The sequence below is a fragment of the Chlorocebus sabaeus genome, chromosome 2, assembly GCF_047675955.1.
Source record: "Chlorocebus sabaeus isolate Y175 chromosome 2, mChlSab1.0.hap1, whole genome shotgun sequence".
Lineage (NCBI taxonomy): Eukaryota > Metazoa > Chordata > Mammalia > Primates > Cercopithecidae > Chlorocebus > Chlorocebus sabaeus.
The window spans coordinates 91,271,153-91,289,799 of record NC_132905.1 but is presented as its reverse complement, the minus strand read 5'-3'; the positions used below and the strand labels follow the sequence as shown (position 1 = coordinate 91,289,799).

The following is an 18,647-nucleotide window of genomic DNA, read 5'->3' as shown; positions in this document are numbered from 1 at the left end:
GTGTCAGTTACATTCTACATTGTCAGGACTTATATTTTGCATTCTCTTCTTTCATTATAATCGTCACATATCTCAGTCTTCTTCTTACAATTAAATGGAGTTAATCCTCACAGTTGCTTCTTTTGACATAGTTTTTCTAGCCATCTTGTGGATAGCTGTAGTTTACTATGTAGTACATTCCTCAAGAAGGACTTTTATATAGTATTGCTTGGTATATGTTTTTTTTTTAGTTTGGTTGGATTTTTTTATTTTTGCACATTTAAAACTTTCAGTTACATTGGAATGACAGATTAGGTGAGTATAAATTCTAGGGTCACACTTCATTTCCTTGAGCATTGTTGTATCATTCTACCTGCATTTGGAATTCCATTTTGCTATGGAGAAATATGGTTTCTTTTCCTCTTATGAGTGACTTGATCTTTTTTCCTGACTCCTAAAGGATATTTTTTTGAATAAGAACACTTTTGCTACAGAGTATTTTCATTGAGTGCTCCTAATTCCTTTGCCCTTGAGTGTTTTTTTAATTATCACAGTAAATATTTGTTCTGCTTCGTCATTTCAGTTTTCTTATTTGGAACTTAATTAGGCACAGATGTGTGCTTGTCACCTGTCTCCATTTTTATCTCTGTCTTTATGGTTCTTTTTGAATTCTTTCTTAAATTTTCATTTAATTTATTTGGATTTTGTCATTTCTGCCTTGCGTATATCCTTAGACCCTTTTAACTTTATTTTCTATGGTGATTTGATTTTTTCCTTCCCCTTCTGAGTTTTCCTATATTTTTAGCTCTCCCTTTTGCCTCACCATTTCCTCCCTGAGGTCTTATAGCTCTGTTTTGTGTTCATCCTTTATAGAAGCAGCTGTCTCTTTGGACTTTAAAAATTCATGGTGAAATGCACATTCACCATTTTCATCTGCTTGACGGTATGGATTTTTTTTCTGGTGAATGATCGTTTATTCATTTAGTAAGTGTTCTTTGAATGCATACTGTTGCCAATCACTCTGCCCTGGTGGAGTTTATGTTCAGGGGCAGGAGACAGACAATAAATAAAATAGGGAGGCACTTTTGTCGTATTTTGGAAGGCGTGTCACAGAGTGCAGTCAGGGAGGGGGGATAATGAGTGCTAGGGAGGGAGTAGTACAGTTTTAAATGTGGGCTCATGGAACCGAGCCCTGCAGGTATCTGAGAAGAACAAGGAGTTGGAGCAAGGAGCATGGGCAGGTGCCTAAGGCTGGAATGTGTAGGCCTCTGAAAGGAGTGGCAAGGGGGCGAGGGCAGGAGTGAGGGAGCAGAGGGCACCACATGAGGGCGGTCAGGTAAGGAGAGGGTGGGTCCCGCTTTGTAGGCCGCTGTGGCTCTTACTGTGTGCATGAGATGGCGAGCTGCTTAAAAATCTAAGTAGAATAGTGACCTGATCTGGCTTTCGTATTCATCTGCCGCTGGTATTTCTCTCCTTCCTCACTTCCCCTCCTTCCTTTCCCTTCCCACTCTCATTTTTTAATCCATTAGATGTCGTGTGCTCCTCTGCTGGTTCCTTTTAACCTCTCCTTGCAGGAGACGAATTTATTCCTAGAACAGGCTGGCTGGAGTGTTCTAATAGCCGGAGGATTTACGTGTGAGTTTCTTTCATCTTTACTTTGCGTGAACCCATGCAGTAACCAGCTGCAGGGCGTTTGCACCTTGCAGAGGGGCTCGTTGTCTCCACTGCTGCAGAGACCGACTGCTTCCAGCATGGGGCGGGTTGACAGGATGCCTCTCTGGGTGTGGCCTCAGCTGTTCCCAGGTGTACCCTCACTTTCCAGAAGAAGCACATTTGCAGAGCCGGGGGCCTTGTTTCTGTTTTTCATCACATGTCCCCCTGCTCAGTCTTCACTTCTTTTAACAGCTCTTTCACCTATTTCCTGGTATTTAGCTGTCTCCTTGCTTTGCCGAAAATGCAGTTGGTGGTTTTGGTTCTTGTTCTTTGGGTGATTTCCAGGAAGCCAAGAGGGGATCGCTGACTTGATGCCACCATTTTCAAATCCAGAGTCCCAATTATGGTTTTGGCATTTTATTCCAGAAAACAAATAAGAAAAAGAGTTGTATAGTTTGGTAGTGGCCTTTTACATTTAGAGAATACAAGGTTAGGCTGGGCATGGTGGCTCACACCTGTAATCCCAGCACTTTGGGAGGCTGAGACGGGTGGATCACTTGAGGTCAGGAGTTTGAGACCAGCCTGGCCAACATTAGTGAAACTCTACTAACAATACAAAAAATTTGCGGGGCGTGGTGGTGTATGCCTGTAGTCCCAGCCACTCGGGAGGCTGAGGCAAGAGAATTGCTTGAACCCAGGAGGCAGAGGTTGCAGTGAGCCCAGATGGTGCCACTGTACTCCAGCCTGGGTGACAGAGTGAATGAGGAAAAAAAGAGAATACAAAGTTAGAAACTGTGGTTGCTTTTGCCCCACTTTGAACAAACTTGCCAGTGGTTTCTGCTGTGAGAGCCAGCAAAGCTGAGAAGAGCAAGGGTGGCCAGGAGCCTTTGGAATGCTTGTTCCCAGGCTGGTCTTTGGGCTGAGGTTGAAGATGGGCAGCTTCAGGCCTCTTTCCAGATTTAGCTCCTCCAGGGCGGGGACTTGGCCCCCTTGAAGCAGGCTCTGAGTGGTGTGGTTCTTGGATGCATCTCTTCTGTCCACCTAAAACAAAGAGGCTGAGGCACAAAGTATGATAAAGAGCTGACGTGAGCAAAAGAGAGGACAGCCGCCCAGAAGATACGGACCCAGTGACCTTGGATATGAACTCCGTTCACCTGTGTTACAAGTAGGTTGTTAAGGCAAAGAAAGGGGGACAGGGAGTGGGGTGATAAAAGTTGTTTGTCAGGAATTCTCATTGGCTTACAGAAATGACATCGATGGGCGATTGGCTCTCCATTGTTAAGCTCTAGGGTGCAGGCTCTAGTCTCGGATGTGGTGTGATTGAGGTAATTTATAGCTTAGCTGCTGGTGGCAAAAGCAGGTGGTTTCCAGAGATGAGCACAACCCAGAGAAGGGGAGGACGGGACTGCTGTCTCATTTCAGTGTCTCTGGGCTGGATAACGTAAAAGTATTCACATTCCTCAAAGGAAAGCTCTTTTCTTTTCTCACCCTGAAGAGGGGTCCGCTCTTCCTAACGCAGGTGGGTCCCAGCGTCTGTGCTGCCTTCTGTGATGAGCACGCACACCACACAGGGCTGCGCCTCTTCCTCCTCCCACTTGACAACATGGCCTTTCCCAGGCCAGGCGCTTCCTTGATGATGAGACAAAAGCTACGGCTCTTCTCCCAAAACGGTAGCACGCTGCACACGATTTCAGTGTAACTTTCTGGGTTTGTTGCCAGTCTGTGAATGGTCCCTCTTTGTAGTCATGCTCCCAGTTGAAGGCCTCTGCTTGTGATGTTGTATGAGGTATTAGTACTATCTGGAGCCATAAATCTTATGTTTTCCTGGTGAAAGTCTAGACAGAAATCTGAGGGAGAAGTTCTTGGTGAGATCTCGGGTTTTCCTTAATGTCTGTTATTCCAGTGTGTCCTATCTTCCTCTGCCAGGATGAATCCGGCATTGTGTAGACAGATTTTGCCTCTCTGTTAAACCGTCTGTTTCTAAATCCCTTGGCTCCTCGGCCTCAGGTGGCTAATTCCCTATCCTTCTTTCGTTGGTAGGAGTTGAATAAACCTGTATATTGTAAGAATATCTAATTTATCTACAAACGTTAATTTTGTATTTTCTGTACTATATTGTGTCTCACTGAAAGAATGATGAAAGAATCCCTTGAGTCATAAAATATTTACTCTGCTTACTTCCGAGGTATGTCACTACTTTTTTCTTCCTGTGCTGCAGGGATTAAGGAAGGAAAAGGCTTTACTGATGTCATAGTTAGAATATGCCAATCAGTGAGACCCAGAGATCTGTTCCCGTGAGATTGATGGAAAGTGTTATGATTACATAGGAATGGAACCATCCTCGAGTGCTACTGTGTTGTTTAATTGATAAAGCTCACAAATTATTTTGTCTCATTTATTTGTGGGATATATTTGTCAAGTAAATTTTTAAAAATATACTAGTGGATTGAAATTTCTTTTTCTCTTTTTGAGACAGGATCTCACTCTATTTCTCAGGCTGGAGTACAGTGGCTCAGTCATGGCTCACTGTAGCCTTCACCTCCCAGGCCCGAGAGATCGTCCCGCCCTCAGCCTCCTCAGCACACCACCAGGCCTGCCTCATTTTAAAAATTTTTTTATTTGTAGAGAAGGAGTCCCACTATGCCGTGCAGGCTGGTCTCGAACTCCTGGGCTCAAGTGATCCTCCTGCCTTAGCCTCCCAAAGTGCTGGATTACAAGCATGAGCCACCTTACCTGGCCTGAATTTTTAATATTAAATTTCCATTTGAATCTGGGCTATACAAAAAATTAATAGAATTAATGTTAATTAAACTTAGAATTTAAGTTACTTCACAGGAATATTTGTTTAAGTCTGCTTAGGAATTTTTTAGGAGCAGTAAATTAAACATTAAACATTAACATTGAAACAAACAAGGTCATCTCCATTTTAAGCAGAATTCAAAGAGAACTCATTTTGTTCTTAAGATTGCTTAAAATGGAGATGATCGTGTTTGTTTTCATTAGACTTCAAGGCTTTGGGTTGGGGAGTGGAACCAAAAACAAAATACTTAGTATGTTTAAGGGACATAGAATATTTCTTGCTTCCAAAATTCATGTTAAAGAAAGAACTTGGTAAAAATTTTTCACTGGATAACTAGAAGAAATAAAAGATAAGCAGATTTAGGCCGGGTGCGGTGGTTCACGCCTGTAATCCCAGCACTTTGGGAGGCTGAGGTGGGCGGATCACGAAGTCAGGAGATCGAGACCACAGTGAAACCCTGTCTCTACTAAAAATACAAAAAATTAGCCAGGCGTGGTGGCGGGCACCTGTAGTCCCAGCTACTCGGGAGGCTGAGGCAGGAGAATGGCGTGAACCCGGAAGGCGGAGCTTGCAGTGAGCTGAGATCCCGCCACTGCACTCCAGCCTGGGCGACAGAGCAAGACTCTGTCTCAAAAAAAAAAAAAAAAAAAAAAAAGATAAGCAGATTTAAACACCAGTAGGACAGATGTTTTTTAATGGTTTGACCTGCAGGCCAATTTTTATTTTTACTGTTGATTTTTGAGATAGGGTCTTGCTCTGTCACCCAGGCTGAAATTCAGTAGCGTAGTCACAGCTCACTGCAGGCTCAACCCCCCAGGCTCAAGCAATTCTCCCACCTCAGCCTCCCCAGTAGCTGGGACCACAGGCGGGTGCCACCACCCTCAGCTAATTTTTTTTATTATTTGTAGAGATGGAGTCTCGCTATGTTACCCAGGCTGGTCTCAAACTCCTGGGCTCAAGCAACCTGTCCACCTTGGCCTCTGAAAGTGCTGGGACTGCAGGCGTGAGCCACCATGCCTAGCCTGAGACGTGTTATTCTGTGTGGATTGTGGATTCAGCCTTTCTGTTCTGGTTGATGCTATTTCATCGTCTCAACTTCCTCTTCCACTCAAGCCCCTGTAACAAATTGAGACTGTCCAGTTCTATGGTGACAGGAAGAAACTGCTCTCCAATAGCAAATGTAGTTACTATCTGTAATCTATTACTCAGTAATTACCTTCAGATAAATGCACAGATGATCTGCTGTGAGGTCTCTCAATGATGTGTGAACCAAGGGAGTTGAGGCGCTGATGCCTCCTGGTGTGAGCAGGAACTACAGGGACAGGGCAGTCCTTCCGGAAGGTGGCATGCTGCTGCCTCGTGGATGGCACCAATAACCTCCAATCTCGCCCACAGTAGGCATTTCTGGGCAGAAAGGATACCAGGCTAACCATTGTGTTCAGTCACTCATGCATTTGCAGATGTGCTGTCATTTTAGTCAGTGCTAGTGAGAAAGAGCCTGACGAACAGGGTTTTATTTTCTTGTGTTTCTTTTGAAGGGACGTCATCTATGCCCATGCGTGATATTACTGGGAACTTACTCTTTGCCCTGGCCCTTCTCTTTGCACTCTTGAACTCAGACATCTGTTGAGATTCCCCAACCAGGAATGAAGGCATGTCTGAAAGGCAGTGACGGGATGAGATTTCTCATCCCCACACTCTGGTGCTCCCCGTCAGGTGTGTCCAGGCTGCCATGTCATTATCAGTGGGCACCTGGCCCCTACCAGGGCCTGGGCCTTCTCCACCCTGGTATCCAGGTGTCTCAGTCAATGTCTGGATCTTTAAACAAATTGATTGTGAAGGAGACTTACTTTTGCTAATAAACAAGGTGAATGAAAGAAGCATGCTAATTTGATTGGTGGCTGTCTTTTCTCTCCCAGGAAGTGCTCTCCGGCGTGGTGGTCATATCGAGTAAGGATTCAGTCCAACACCAGGGAGTGTCTTTGACCATGGAAGGAACTGTAAACCTCCAGCTCAGTGCCAAAAGTGTGGGTGTGTTTGAAGCTTTTTATAATTCTGTTAAGGTAAGAAAGAATGCTTAGATTGCAAGTTTTTAGTTCAATGTTGAAATGTTGGGCTGGGCGCAGTGGCTCAGGGCCAGGCGCAGTGGCTCAGGCCTGTAATCCCAGTAATTTGGGAGGCCAAGGCGGGAGGATTGCTTGAGCCCAGGAGTTTGAGAGTAGCCTGGGCAACATAGCAAGACCCCATCTCTCTAAAAACTTTAAAAATTAGCTGGGTGTGGTGGTGCATGCCTATAGTCCCAGCTACTCAGGAGGCTGAGGCGGGAGGATCCCTTGAGCCCAGGAGTTCAAGGCTGCAGTGAGCTATGATCACAGCACTCTACTCCAGCCTCAGCAACAGAGCAACACACTATGTCTCTTAAAAAAGACATGTTTATGGTGGGTTTCACTTGCTGTGTGCCTTTATTGTTATCTGTTGTTACTTTGCAAGGGACAGTGGTAGTTATACTTCTGATATTTACTTATCAACCTGCAAAAATGGAGATACTTTGCTTCTAAGTATAGCCTGTTATTGAAAGTCTGCTTATATTTATTCCCATTTGATAAATAGGATTAGGAGAACTATAGATGTATTAATTTCAGCCATTAAAAAGATCACAGCCGGGCACGGTGGCTCATGCCTGTAATCCCAGCACTTTGGGAGGCCGAGGCAGACAGATCACCTGAGGTCAGGAGTTCGAGACCAGCCTGGCTAACATGGTGAAATACCGTTTCTACTAAAAATACAAAAAATTAGCCAGGCATGGTGGTGTGTGCCTGTAATCCCAGCTACTTGGGAGGCTGAGGCAGGAGAATTGCTTGAACCCAGGAGGCGGAGGTTGCAGTGAGCTGAGATGGCACCATTGCACTCCAGCTGGGGCAATAAGAGTGAAACTCCATCTCAAAAAAAAAAAAAAAAAAAAGATCACAGTTCTTCTGAGAAGTGCCTGTGGCTTACGTTACATGCCTTCCAAAATCAAAACTGTTGTTTTATTATTAGCTGTGTCTATGCTACTGTTGATTGGACACTAAGGTAAGATGAAAATAGAGTAAGTAACTGTTCTTTTTGTCATTTAGGGTAGAGTTTTGTGTTCCAGAATGTAAACTCTTTCTCTATTCCTATGGTTTCCTTTTCCTGAAGGACATATTAACTCTTTAAATTTTGCGGGGAGAAGAGTGAAGACAGAGAAAGGTGCATTCACAGTGTTCAGATTTAGGGACTTCCTGTTTTCTACAATTTTATTTTAATCCATTAGTACTTAAGAGATTCACTTCCTAAGTCATGGGTCTTCTCAGAGCCACTGATGTTAAACTATAAATGCTTAAAAAGCACAAATACCTGCCTTGAAGGCAGATTCCAAATATTAGTACCCTCCTGCTCCTCCTTGGAGGCCCAGCTGAGGAGGTCTGTGCAGGCCTCAGGGCTGGAGGAAAGGCCTGTTCTCCCCAAGCGGCTGCAGCAGGAAGGCTCTGAGGAAGCTGGTGGGCTGTCAGGAGCAGAGGCAGCGCTGCCCAGAAGAGCCCGGGGCTGGGTGAGGGGGAGCTGTGGGTTCACACATCAGCCCTGTTAGCCAGGCAGCCTCACTGTGCAGGTTCTGCTTCTTGATCCTGAAGATCAGGGTTGTTAAAACAGTTAAATCAGATACTTGGGGAGGAGAGAGGGATGTCCATCAGTTCAGTTCCCATGTGTATCAAGCACCTGTGTGTCTCATGCTGTAAATGAATCATTATTGTGCCAGAGTCTTAAAAAACAGAGCCAAGTCACTGTTCATCTCCAGACCCAGCACAGAGCTGCCCAAGACAGCAGGATGGTAGCCTCCAATGGGTCAGGGTGCTGTGTCTTTCAGAAGGTTATTAGTAGACACTGTAATTGGAAAGGACATCTCCAAGGGCGTGCTGATGGACTGAACTGATTTTTGTTTACAGCCTATCCAGATTATCAGCAGCACCATAGAAATGGTGAAGCCAGGGAAGTTTCCCAGCGGCAAAACAGAAATCCCGTTTGAATTTCCCCTGCACGCGAAGGGTAACAAAGTTCTGTATGAGACATATCATGGTGTGTTTGTCAACATTCAGGTGAGAGCTTCCTAGTCCCACGCGCCTGACTTCACAAGTTTTCTTCTGAAAAACGGTGTGGTCTTTCTTTCACTCAACATTAGTAGACGGGCCCAAGAATTTAATACTGTGTTTATTGCTGAGACCGCTCATGTGTATTCTACGTTAATTTCTCATTTTTCTCTGATAAATACATTTTATGTATGGCTGTTATTTTTGATGGGAGCCTCAAAGCACTTGTGTTCTAACTTCTTTTTCCTCTGTTTCTTTTGGGCTCTTTTCAGGCCGCATTGACATTGTAAGGGATGCTTTTATTGTCTGGTAACAGATATGCCCCAACTTCTTTCTGGCACTAGCATTAACTTGTCTATTCTATAATTATAAGTATCTCTTTGTTTAACACCCAAAGGCTACTACTTTGACATAGGCTGATATTCTTGATTGAACAAACCTTGTCAATGAGGGGAAGTGGGTTCATGACTTCCTGTCTACCTCTGCTGGTTAAGGGCGTCTTTCACAGTCTGCTATTGTTGTCTGAGGAGCAGTGTGGCATCCACGCGGGGTGAGAGAGCCTTTCCTTTATTTAGCAGAAAGAAAGATACTTTTGTGATAGCAGCCTCGCAGCACTTCCCTTGCTGGATGGGACAAAACTCTTCAGTCTTATATGCAACAGGGATGAAAGTCAGGAATTTTTTTGATTTATTAAGTTTTGGTCAATAATTTGGCCTTAGTAGATACATTCTCCTGCTGAAAATAATAGAACCTTTAAAATAAAGGCCAGGCGCAGTGGCTCAAGCCTGTAATCCGAGCACTTTGGGAGGCAAAGATGGGCAGATCACGAGGTCAGGAGATCGAGACCATCCTGACTAACCCAGTGAAACCCCGTCTCTACTAAAAATACAAAAAACTAGCTGGACGAGGTGGCGGGTGCCTGTAGTCCCAGCTACTTGGGAGGCTGAGGCAGGAGAATGGCGTAAACCCGGGAGGTGGAGCTTGCAGTGAGCTGAGATCCGGCCACTGCACTCCAGCCTGGGCGACAGAGCGAGACTCCATCTCAAAAAAAATATTAAAATAAATAAATAAATAAATAAAAGCCCCCCAAACCCCTGTGAGTGTTTAAACATTCATCTGTATGTGAGTTTTATGAATTGCCTAAGATATCTGTCCAGAAGAAACACATGCAGTGTGAGGTACATCTTTCCGTGAAGGAAAAAAAGTGTTCCTAGTCCTTTATTGTTAACACCAAAGGCGTTGGACAACCCCAAGGAAGCAGCAGTGATGACTGAGTAGTACCTGGATTCAGAGGACGCTGCTGATGTAGCCATACAAATACAAATTGCTGGCGTGTGGGCGGGAGTCTTCTGATCAGCTTTCTAGGTTGGGACTCTTTCCACCGTGAAAGAAACTGAATGCAAAATGCCTTTTTGGCAATACTGAAGATACCTTGAACATTTCATTTTGAAAATTATTTTTATTATCTACCCAGAATCAGTATCGACTTGCTTTATTCTGCACAATAGTTCTTTAATGTGGTTTATTTAAAAATACAAGAATATATTCATTAGAAACTGGAATAAGATCACGTTTTCAGTGACCATATTTGTTAACTCCTGCGTTTAGCAAGACTTACCAAAAGCAGATGAATTTGTTTCAAGTCAAATTGGAGACCCCATCCTTTTCCACATGTTGCCAAGACAGATGTTCAGATATACATAGAAAACGTGTGCTAGCCAGGCACAGTGGCGCATGCTTGTTATCCCAGCACTTTGGGAGGCCACAGCAGGAGGACTGCTTGAACTCAGAAGTTCAAGACCAGCCTGGGCAACAAAGCAAGATCTCATCTCTACAAAACAAAACAAAACAAAAAACTTGTGTGCTTGTGTTCCTGCAGAGCTGTGTGTAAATTGGAGGCTACTTAAAATATATAGGAGAGTTAACAGGTGGTAGTTTCTTAGTAAAGGGAATAATTGCCCCTACCCTTGTCTTTTCATCATCAGATTTTACCATTTGAGGGTTAACCTTAGAGTACTACAATTTGGAATTCAGTACCTCCCCAACTATCTCACAGATTTCTAACAATGAAGAGATTTCTTAGCTTAACCTCTGATTTCCATGAGCTTATCACACTTATCGTCATTCAGCACTTAATAGTATTTTGCCATCTTTGTTCACCTGTATTTTTTTCTAAATCATTTTAAAGTTAGTTTCAGACCCTTGGTACTTCATCTCAAAATACCTTATTGCACATCTCCAAAAACTAAGGACGTTCATCTCTGTAATTACAGTTAACGTTTGTACACCTATCAGAATTTGTAAAAATTCTCAAGTATTGATTAATTCTTGATTCATATAGAAATTTATCTTTGCTTCTTTTGAGAAAATAAACTTAAGAAAAACTAAGATTATGATTTTTTAAAATCTGTCTTCATCCAGTCATTCATTCATGCCATTATTTGGCAGGTCTTTTTCTTACAGTTTTACAGTAGATCAGGTGCCGCCCAGAAAGGGCAGTGACTTCTGTGGTCACACGGGCCAGCCTCAGCCTGCGGGTCCAGACCAGCACTCCTCGGCCCCCACTGCTTACTGCACTTACTCTAAAGGTTAGCATAGGCACATTTCTTTGGATAGAAACTTTTGTTGCTAAACCCTAATATCATCTTTCTTAAATTATATGCCAAGAAAGTTTTCATTTATAAATTAAATTGTGTTGTAACAATGTAAAATGGTAAAAATCATAAAGCAGAATAAAGGATTTAAAAGATAGACATGCTTGGTGCAGTGGCGTGCACCTGTAAACCCAGCCACTTGGGAGACTGAGGTGGGAAAATCACTTGAGCCCAGAAGTTCAAGTCCAGCCTGGGCAACAGAGCAATACCTCATCTCTTAAGAAAAAAAATTTTTAATTGAAAAAAAAAATATATATATATATATATATGCACATATATACACACACACATATATATGTATATGTATAAAACACAAGTATTATATTCCTGACTTCCAGAGGCTTGGTTTGCTTGTCATTTTTTAGATCAAGGGCTTGACATCTCAGTCATGTTGCGTTCATTTTTGTCTTTGTTATTGGATACTTCATACAATCATCAGTCTTCCGGAGTTGTCCTTTGTGCAACTACTTCTTCTTTTTACAATAATTTAAATTGTAGGCAAGTTTTATTAGGCTTGTTCTACTCTTGTAACTGTGCTAGCAAGAGTTTATATTATAACATAAAATGTCTGCTGAAATTGTATATTCAGCACTAATTTATAGAGATCCTAGTCAAAGTTAAAAATTCCTTTTATAGGAGTCTACTTTAAAACTGTGGACAGGGCTGGGCACAGTGGCTCACGCCTGTAATCCCAGCAGTTTGGGAGGCCGAGGTGGGCAGATCACCTAAGGTTAGGAGTTCAAGACCAGCCTGGACAACATGGTGAAACCCCGTCTCTACTAAAAATACAAAAATTAGGCCAGGCGCGGTGGCTCACACCTGTAATCCCAGCACTTTGGGAGGCCAAGGCATGTGGATCACCAGAGGTCAGGAGTTCAAGACCAGCCTGACCAACATGGTGAAACCTGGTCTTTACTAAAATACAAAAATTAGCCGGGCATGGTGATGGGTGCCTGTAATCTCAGCTACTCAGGACGCTGAGGCAGGAGAATTGCTTGAACTCGGGAGGTGGAGGTTGCAGTGAAACAAGATCACTCCACCACACTTCAGCCTGGGCGACAGAGTGAGACTCCATCTTAAAAAGATAATATATATGTTGTATATATATTCTATATAAAGATTCTTGCAGACAAGGCATGATTCTTTTAAACAATGTTTTACTCTTCCAGTAGTACCTTAAATATATGGTAACTTCGTATTTCATGTGGACAGGTTGTTCATACAAATATAGCTTCTTGGAAAGCTATATTTATATATATATTCAGTTATGCATAGAGTCCCAGTTATGAAAATTATTTTTGGCATAATTCTAAAGTTTTTCCTGGATGATTAAAACCACAGCTAACTTTATTAAACGTGGATTATGTGATTTTTTTTTTTTTAAGACTGGCATTACAACAGTGATCTTGCTGTAGAATTACATTTTTAAACAGTTTCTCAGCTCACGGACAGGGATTTGAAGCAACAGTCCCCGTTCAAAGCCTGCTCAATACCAGCTCTGCAGTGGGGCTCCCCTTGGGGGAATAGAGCCCACCTTGCAGTAGGCACCTTGGTAGCAACCAGCTCAGAAAACTAACCTAGGGACAGCAGAGAAATGGAACGCAGCTCTGCCACATTAAAAAAGCAAGTGTGCGAGCACGATGCTACATTTTTTTCCAACCCACTTTTTCTTTGAGGTGCAGGCTACATCTGAGTGTTGGCAGGTAGAGCGAGAACTCAGAGATGTTTCAATAAATAAGATTAGCCATGAGTTGACCCTGTGGAAATTGATTGATGGATGTGTGGGTTACTGCATATTCAGTAAACTAGAAGCTCCCTGAGGACCAGGTGTGACCTTGAGCTTGGCTCTGGTGCCCAGGGCAGTGCTCTGCACTCAGAGTGGGTGCCCAGCAAGGAAGGGTTGTGACATGCTGGGTACTATCCCAGGGTTGCAGTCCTCACTGCTTGGATTTTCTAATCCCACTTACAAAGTAGCTGCTGTGTTCCAGGCGTTGCTGTCTGCCAGCCCTGTGCTAAATGCTTGTCATACATGATCTCACTGGAGTCTCGCTGCGAGTGAGTGTTGAGAGCCCATTCTACAGAAGGGAAGTCGAAGCTCAGACAAGTTGTGTTATCTGTCTGGGCTCGCACAATAAGGCAGACAACGGGATCTGGTCCAACCTCTGCTCCTCAGCGCACTGCCCTTTCTGTCCCGCCAGCCTGCTCCTGCTGCGGTGGGACCGTGCACCTGTTTGCCAGTGGGTCCAACTGCAGGACGGCTGTGCAAACAGATTGAAGAATAACCTTAAAGTGGTTCATTTTTAAAATAGAAATGCCTTTATTTTGAACATTAACTATCCTATTATGTATTATGTATGTTAATTTTCTATAAGACACTGATTGTACAACGTTTCTCTAAAATATGTTGACTTGTCTCTTTGAATATAATTCCGAGATGAAAGCAGATGCCACTAAAATGACCTTTTTCCTCCAACTCTCCCTTTAGTACACACTGCGCTGCGACATGAGGCGGTCTCTGTTGGCCAAGGACTTGACAAAGACCTGTGAATTTATCGTTCACTCCGCTGTAAGCTTCACTCGGGGGCTCTGGTGCTTGATAATAGGAATCTCCCGAGGGTCTGAGATTTTACCCTATTTACAAGCTAGTAATTTAGCCTCTTACTGTTTCATGGGTGCTGGCAGAAGACAAGAGACTCCTGGGTCAGAGGCAGTCAGTGGCATGAGCATCACGCGTGCATCATTGTCCTTGGCCCGGAGTCCCCCAGCTGAGGCCGCGGGCCAGAGGGACTCCACGTCAGCACATCGGGCAGGACCCTTCCTCCCCCGGCTCTCTGGGTGGTACAGTGGCCCTTCGCATCCCAGCCCCTGGATAAAAGATGCCAGGCAGGCTCTCATGAAGCTCGGCTGTATCGATAGATTCTGAAATGATGTAACGTGGAGGTGATCACTGTTAACTGCTGTTTTGGTAACATTTATAGTTATTGTATAGGCATGATTCTTCAGGTAGACAGCTCTATAGCTCAGAGGCTAATAGCAACCTGATGCCCAGCCTCCAGCTCTACCACTGAGCTGGGCAGGTCGCTGAGCTCCCTGCCCCGCTTTCCTCGTCTGTGAAGTGGGACCATCTGGGAGGTGTGAAGAGCCCTTTGGAGGGCCACTGTGCTGAGAGGTTTCAGATAAGTACTTGCCAATAACACTGCTCTGTTCCTTAGATCTGATTTTAAAATTCCAAACCTGAAAGGCACGTTGAAGATTAAGACATCCCTCCCCTTTTACAGATGGGGAAACTGAGTTTCAGCGAGATGGGGAAATTTGACAGAACTCTGTTCGGGACCCAGGCATGCTCCTCTTAGTCCCCCGTGCTTCCTGCATCGCCAGGCTGCCGTTGGTTCATTTTGGAAAGGGACAAGCTGTTTGGCCTGCAGAACTCTTGGCCTTCACCTACTGATTTTGGTTTCACCTCTCATTTTAGCCTCAGAAGGGGAAATTTACTCCCAGTCCCGTGGACTTCACGATTACACCTGAAACCTTACAGAACGTCAAAGAGGTAAGACGGCCTGCGTAGACGAATGCTGTGGGTATCTTCCCAGCAGCCAGACCCCACGGACTGGCTGTTGCCGGAGTGGTCTTTATTTGGAAATCACGTCACAGCCAGCAGAGATTCCTGATTATTTGTACCCAAATTACTCAGTATTTTCAATTTGATATCCGTTTTAAGCTCAGAAAAGCAGCTTAAAAGAAGACTGCTTTTTGAAGAGTTCCTCAGGGAGGGGTATATGTCTATTCATTTCACCGTTTTCCCTCAGTTGTACTGCATCACAGGCCCCCAGGATCCCCCGCTGCCCGTGACACAGCCATGTCCCTTTATTTCTCATGGTTAGCCAGGGCCTGCGCCGGCCCCCTGGCCTCTTGTCATCCTCCACAGAGGTTTAGTTGGCAGTTTCTTCCCCTAGCACTCCCACCTGACAGAGGCCGGGCAGCACCTGCTTTTGAAAGACTCTGCAGTGGTGGACGCCTCACGGCCGGGGCAGGTACAGTGAGGACACAGACGCCTGGGCAGTGCCGGCCCAGTCCTCCCACTTCCTGCGTCAGGACAGGGCTGTCTGGCTCTCAGTGGCAGCCCCTGGTGGAGCCTCAGCTGGTCACTCGAGCTGTGCGGTGAACTTGAGCCCGTTCAAAACTCTGCCTGGCCCCGGCCTCCCTGATCTTGCCCTCTCATCCCCTGCCATGCACTTCCCTTAGACAGTGGAGTCCTGTAGTTCTTCCTGGATGGAACTTTTCATCCTTCCTCTAATTCTTTATTCTGCTGTCTGGACCACAGTGACTAGGATCAAGTTAACTATAAGCTGGGAGGCCTGGGCCCTGGGAGGTCATCGGCCTTGTCCCTCAGAGGCTGGACGTGTGTTGTGGGGAGCCTTTCAGATAGGTGAGGGAAGAAAGGCCACTCTCTGTCTGTTCTGCACGTCTCCCTTCTCCGGGTTCTGAGGCCATGCGACCCCAGTGGCCACTCAGACTGCCGTCTCCCACCCCTCTGTAGCCTGTCTGCGGAAGCGCTGACCTCAGCAGTAATGTGATTCATTTCTGGACACCGTTTCTTCTTCAGGATAGCTGCTGCTGCCATTACGGATGCAGGGGCCTTTCATCTCCATTTCCTGTATTGATTCTGTTTCTCAGGGTTGGTTCTGCTTGTCCAGTGCGTGTGTCTTTTTCTTGCTTTTGTTTTCCTTAAATGTGTATTGATCCTTGGTTGTCAGTTTACATTTATGAAAGAGGATCTAGTGTGTGTGGTGTTACTGAAGAGGCTGTATCCTTAGCCCCAGTGACAACCTGTTCTCCTGGTCCTCAGCACACACTCGTCAGAGGTGCTCTGCCCTGGGTGTGGCACGTGGCGGGGGTGTTTGTGGGCAGCTTGTCTCCTGAGTCCAGAGGCTCGCTGTCTGCATTGTGGCCGTGAATGACACGGGACACTTGTCCTACCTTGCCCCGAGTCTGCTTTTCCAGGTGGGAGATCCCCTTTGCGGGAAGCTGTGGTGCCAGCCTGTGGCAGCTTCCCTGGTCTGGTGAGCTCACCTGTGACACCTGCCTACTGCCCTTCGCAGGCCCCCGCCTGATGGCAGGCTGACCACACGCCCCCTGAGTGCCCCCGCTCTCACCAGGCCCCCTGCCACCTGGAAGACGGGTGCCCTGAACCCCTGGGAGCCAGGCTGTCTGTCCACTTTCTGTCCCACAGAAGCGCTTCACTGGGTGGTCCCCACAGGGCGATCCTTGTGGCTTTTCTAGGTATAGGTTTATTTATAAACGTAAAGAACTTTTCTTTTGACAGAACCATTCATGTTTATTGTTGGAAAATAAGAAAATAACACATAAAGCAAATAAAAGAAAATTGCTTATTCACAAAATGCCACTGGTGGCTCTTTGTTTTGCTTTTTAAGTAGAAAAGAGATTTATTGGAAGGATATAAGATAACTTTACAGGAGCTACAGGAAGGCTGGAGCTCAGACTCAAAGTAGTATAGGTTTATGTTATTTGTATATGTTAATATCATGTCAGTGGGTGGAGAGGGACAATGATTGTTTAGTCAGTATCTTGAGCTGGATGTTGAAAGCCGTCCTTTTTCATCAGTTGCCTAAAAGCATTTTAATGTGAACTGCTACTGCTTTTTGTTTTTCTACACAAATAGCTTCTCTTAGTTATTTTTAAAATTCTGTCTTGGCCAGGCCCAGTAGTTCATGTCTGTAATCCCAGCACTTTGGGAGGCCAAAGCAGGAGCATCACTTACGGTCAGGAGTTCAAGACCAGCGTGGGCAACACAGTGAGAACCTGTCTCTACAGAAGAAAAATGTAAAAATTAGCTGGGTGTGGTGGCATGCGATCATAGTCCCAGCTACTGGGGAGGCTTAGGCAAGAGGATTGCCTGAGCCCAGGAGGTGAGGCTGCAGTGAGCCATGTACTACAGCCTGGGCAACAGAGCAAGACCCTGTCTCTAAAGATGTTTATAATAAAAATAAATAAACAAAAGCTCCATCTTGAATGTAGACATTTTCAGAGGTCTGTACCTTTGGGGACTGCCAAGTCCAGAGCCCCAGGCTTTTCAGGTCCAGAGCTGCACTGCCTGGTCAGGTGGCCACCAGCCACACATCATCATTGACCCTGTAGACATGGCTGGACCAAGTAGATGAGATGGACGTGTAAATACCAGATTTCAAAGACTCAGGATGAAAAGGAGAATGTAAAACATCATTCATATTTTTGATATTGATTATATGTGGAAGTGATAACGCTTTTGATATATTGGTTAATTTTACCTTCCTTTTTAATGTGGCTACTAGAAAATTCTAAATTATATACGTGGCTTCCACTTGCAGCTTGCATTATGTTTCTGTTGGACAGTAGTATGCCGGTCTCCCACGTAACTGAGACTACAGGTGTGCACCAGCCTGCCCCGCTAATTTTTAAAACATTTTTTAGAGATGGGGTCTTGCTGTGTTACGCAGGCTGTTCTTGAACTCCTGGCTTCAAGTGATCCTCCTGCCTTTGCCTCCCAAAGCACTGGGATTACAGGCTTGAGCCACTGTGCCTGACTGGGACTCTTTGTATTTATTTTTTTTAACCGTGTGTGTGTCAGGTTGTCCTGAACACCCTGGCGACTCCCTCAGACTTTTTCGTATCTTATTTCTTGGTAAGAAGGAGCTTTCTAGCTCTGAGTCTAGGCAATTAGGATGGTTCTGAGTCATTCTCTGTACAGGGAGTGTCAGTCAGGTGCCATATGTAGAGAGTTGTTGAATAATTCAGCCTGGTAATGTCCAAGCCTTCAGTACTTTGCTCCTTTCTTCCCGTTTTGTGAGACGGTCCTGGTGGACTGTATCACCACGACCCAGCTTCGCTTCCAGGCTTTATTTGCACCAAAGTGTGGAGCAGTTTCCCCCGCTTCCTGCATTCTGAGGTGTTTGTTTTCATTTTGTTTTAGAGAGCTTTGCTTCCCAAATTTCTCCTTCGAGGACATCTCAACTCAACAAACTGTGTCATCACGCAGCCGCTGACGGGAGAGCTGGTGGTGGAGAGCTCGGAAGCCGCCATCAGAAGCGTGGAGCTGCAGCTGGTGCGCGTGGAGACATGCGGTGAGGGCCGCGCCACCAGGCCCTGTGCTTGCCTGTTCCCCTCGACTGCCACCCTCGAGTTCTGTGGTTAAGAGGATGCTGGGGGGCCGGGCACAGTGGTGCACCCTGTAATCCCAGCTACTTGGGAGGCCGAGATGGGAAGATCATTCGAGGCTGCAGTGAACTGAGATCGCACCATTGCACTCCAGCCTGGGCAACAGAGCAGATCATGACCCTGACTCCAAAAACAGAGAGGATGTTGGGGAAGCAAAAGTAAGAGCGTGGCTGTTCATGGTAGTAACTGCGTGTCTGAGCAAAGTGAGGGGACCCTGGAGGATTCTTGGAGCAGACTGGGGGG

General features: G+C 45.3%; 1 protein-coding gene across 1 annotated transcript in view; it reads left to right on the top strand.

The window, feature by feature from the left end:
- The window catches only part of VPS26C (VPS26 endosomal protein sorting factor C), a 44,230-nt gene that overhangs the window by 21,229 nt on the left and 4,354 nt on the right, over positions 1-18,647 (top strand). Inside the window, exons 2-6 of the mRNA XM_007967750.3 lie at positions 6,352-6,495; positions 8,398-8,547; positions 13,678-13,758; positions 14,665-14,739; positions 18,160-18,310. Coding sequence (XP_007965941.1) covers positions 6,352-6,495; positions 8,398-8,547; positions 13,678-13,758; positions 14,665-14,739; positions 18,160-18,310 — 601 coding nt within the window. The remainder of the gene's footprint in view (positions 1-6,351; positions 6,496-8,397; positions 8,548-13,677; positions 13,759-14,664; positions 14,740-18,159; positions 18,311-18,647) is intronic.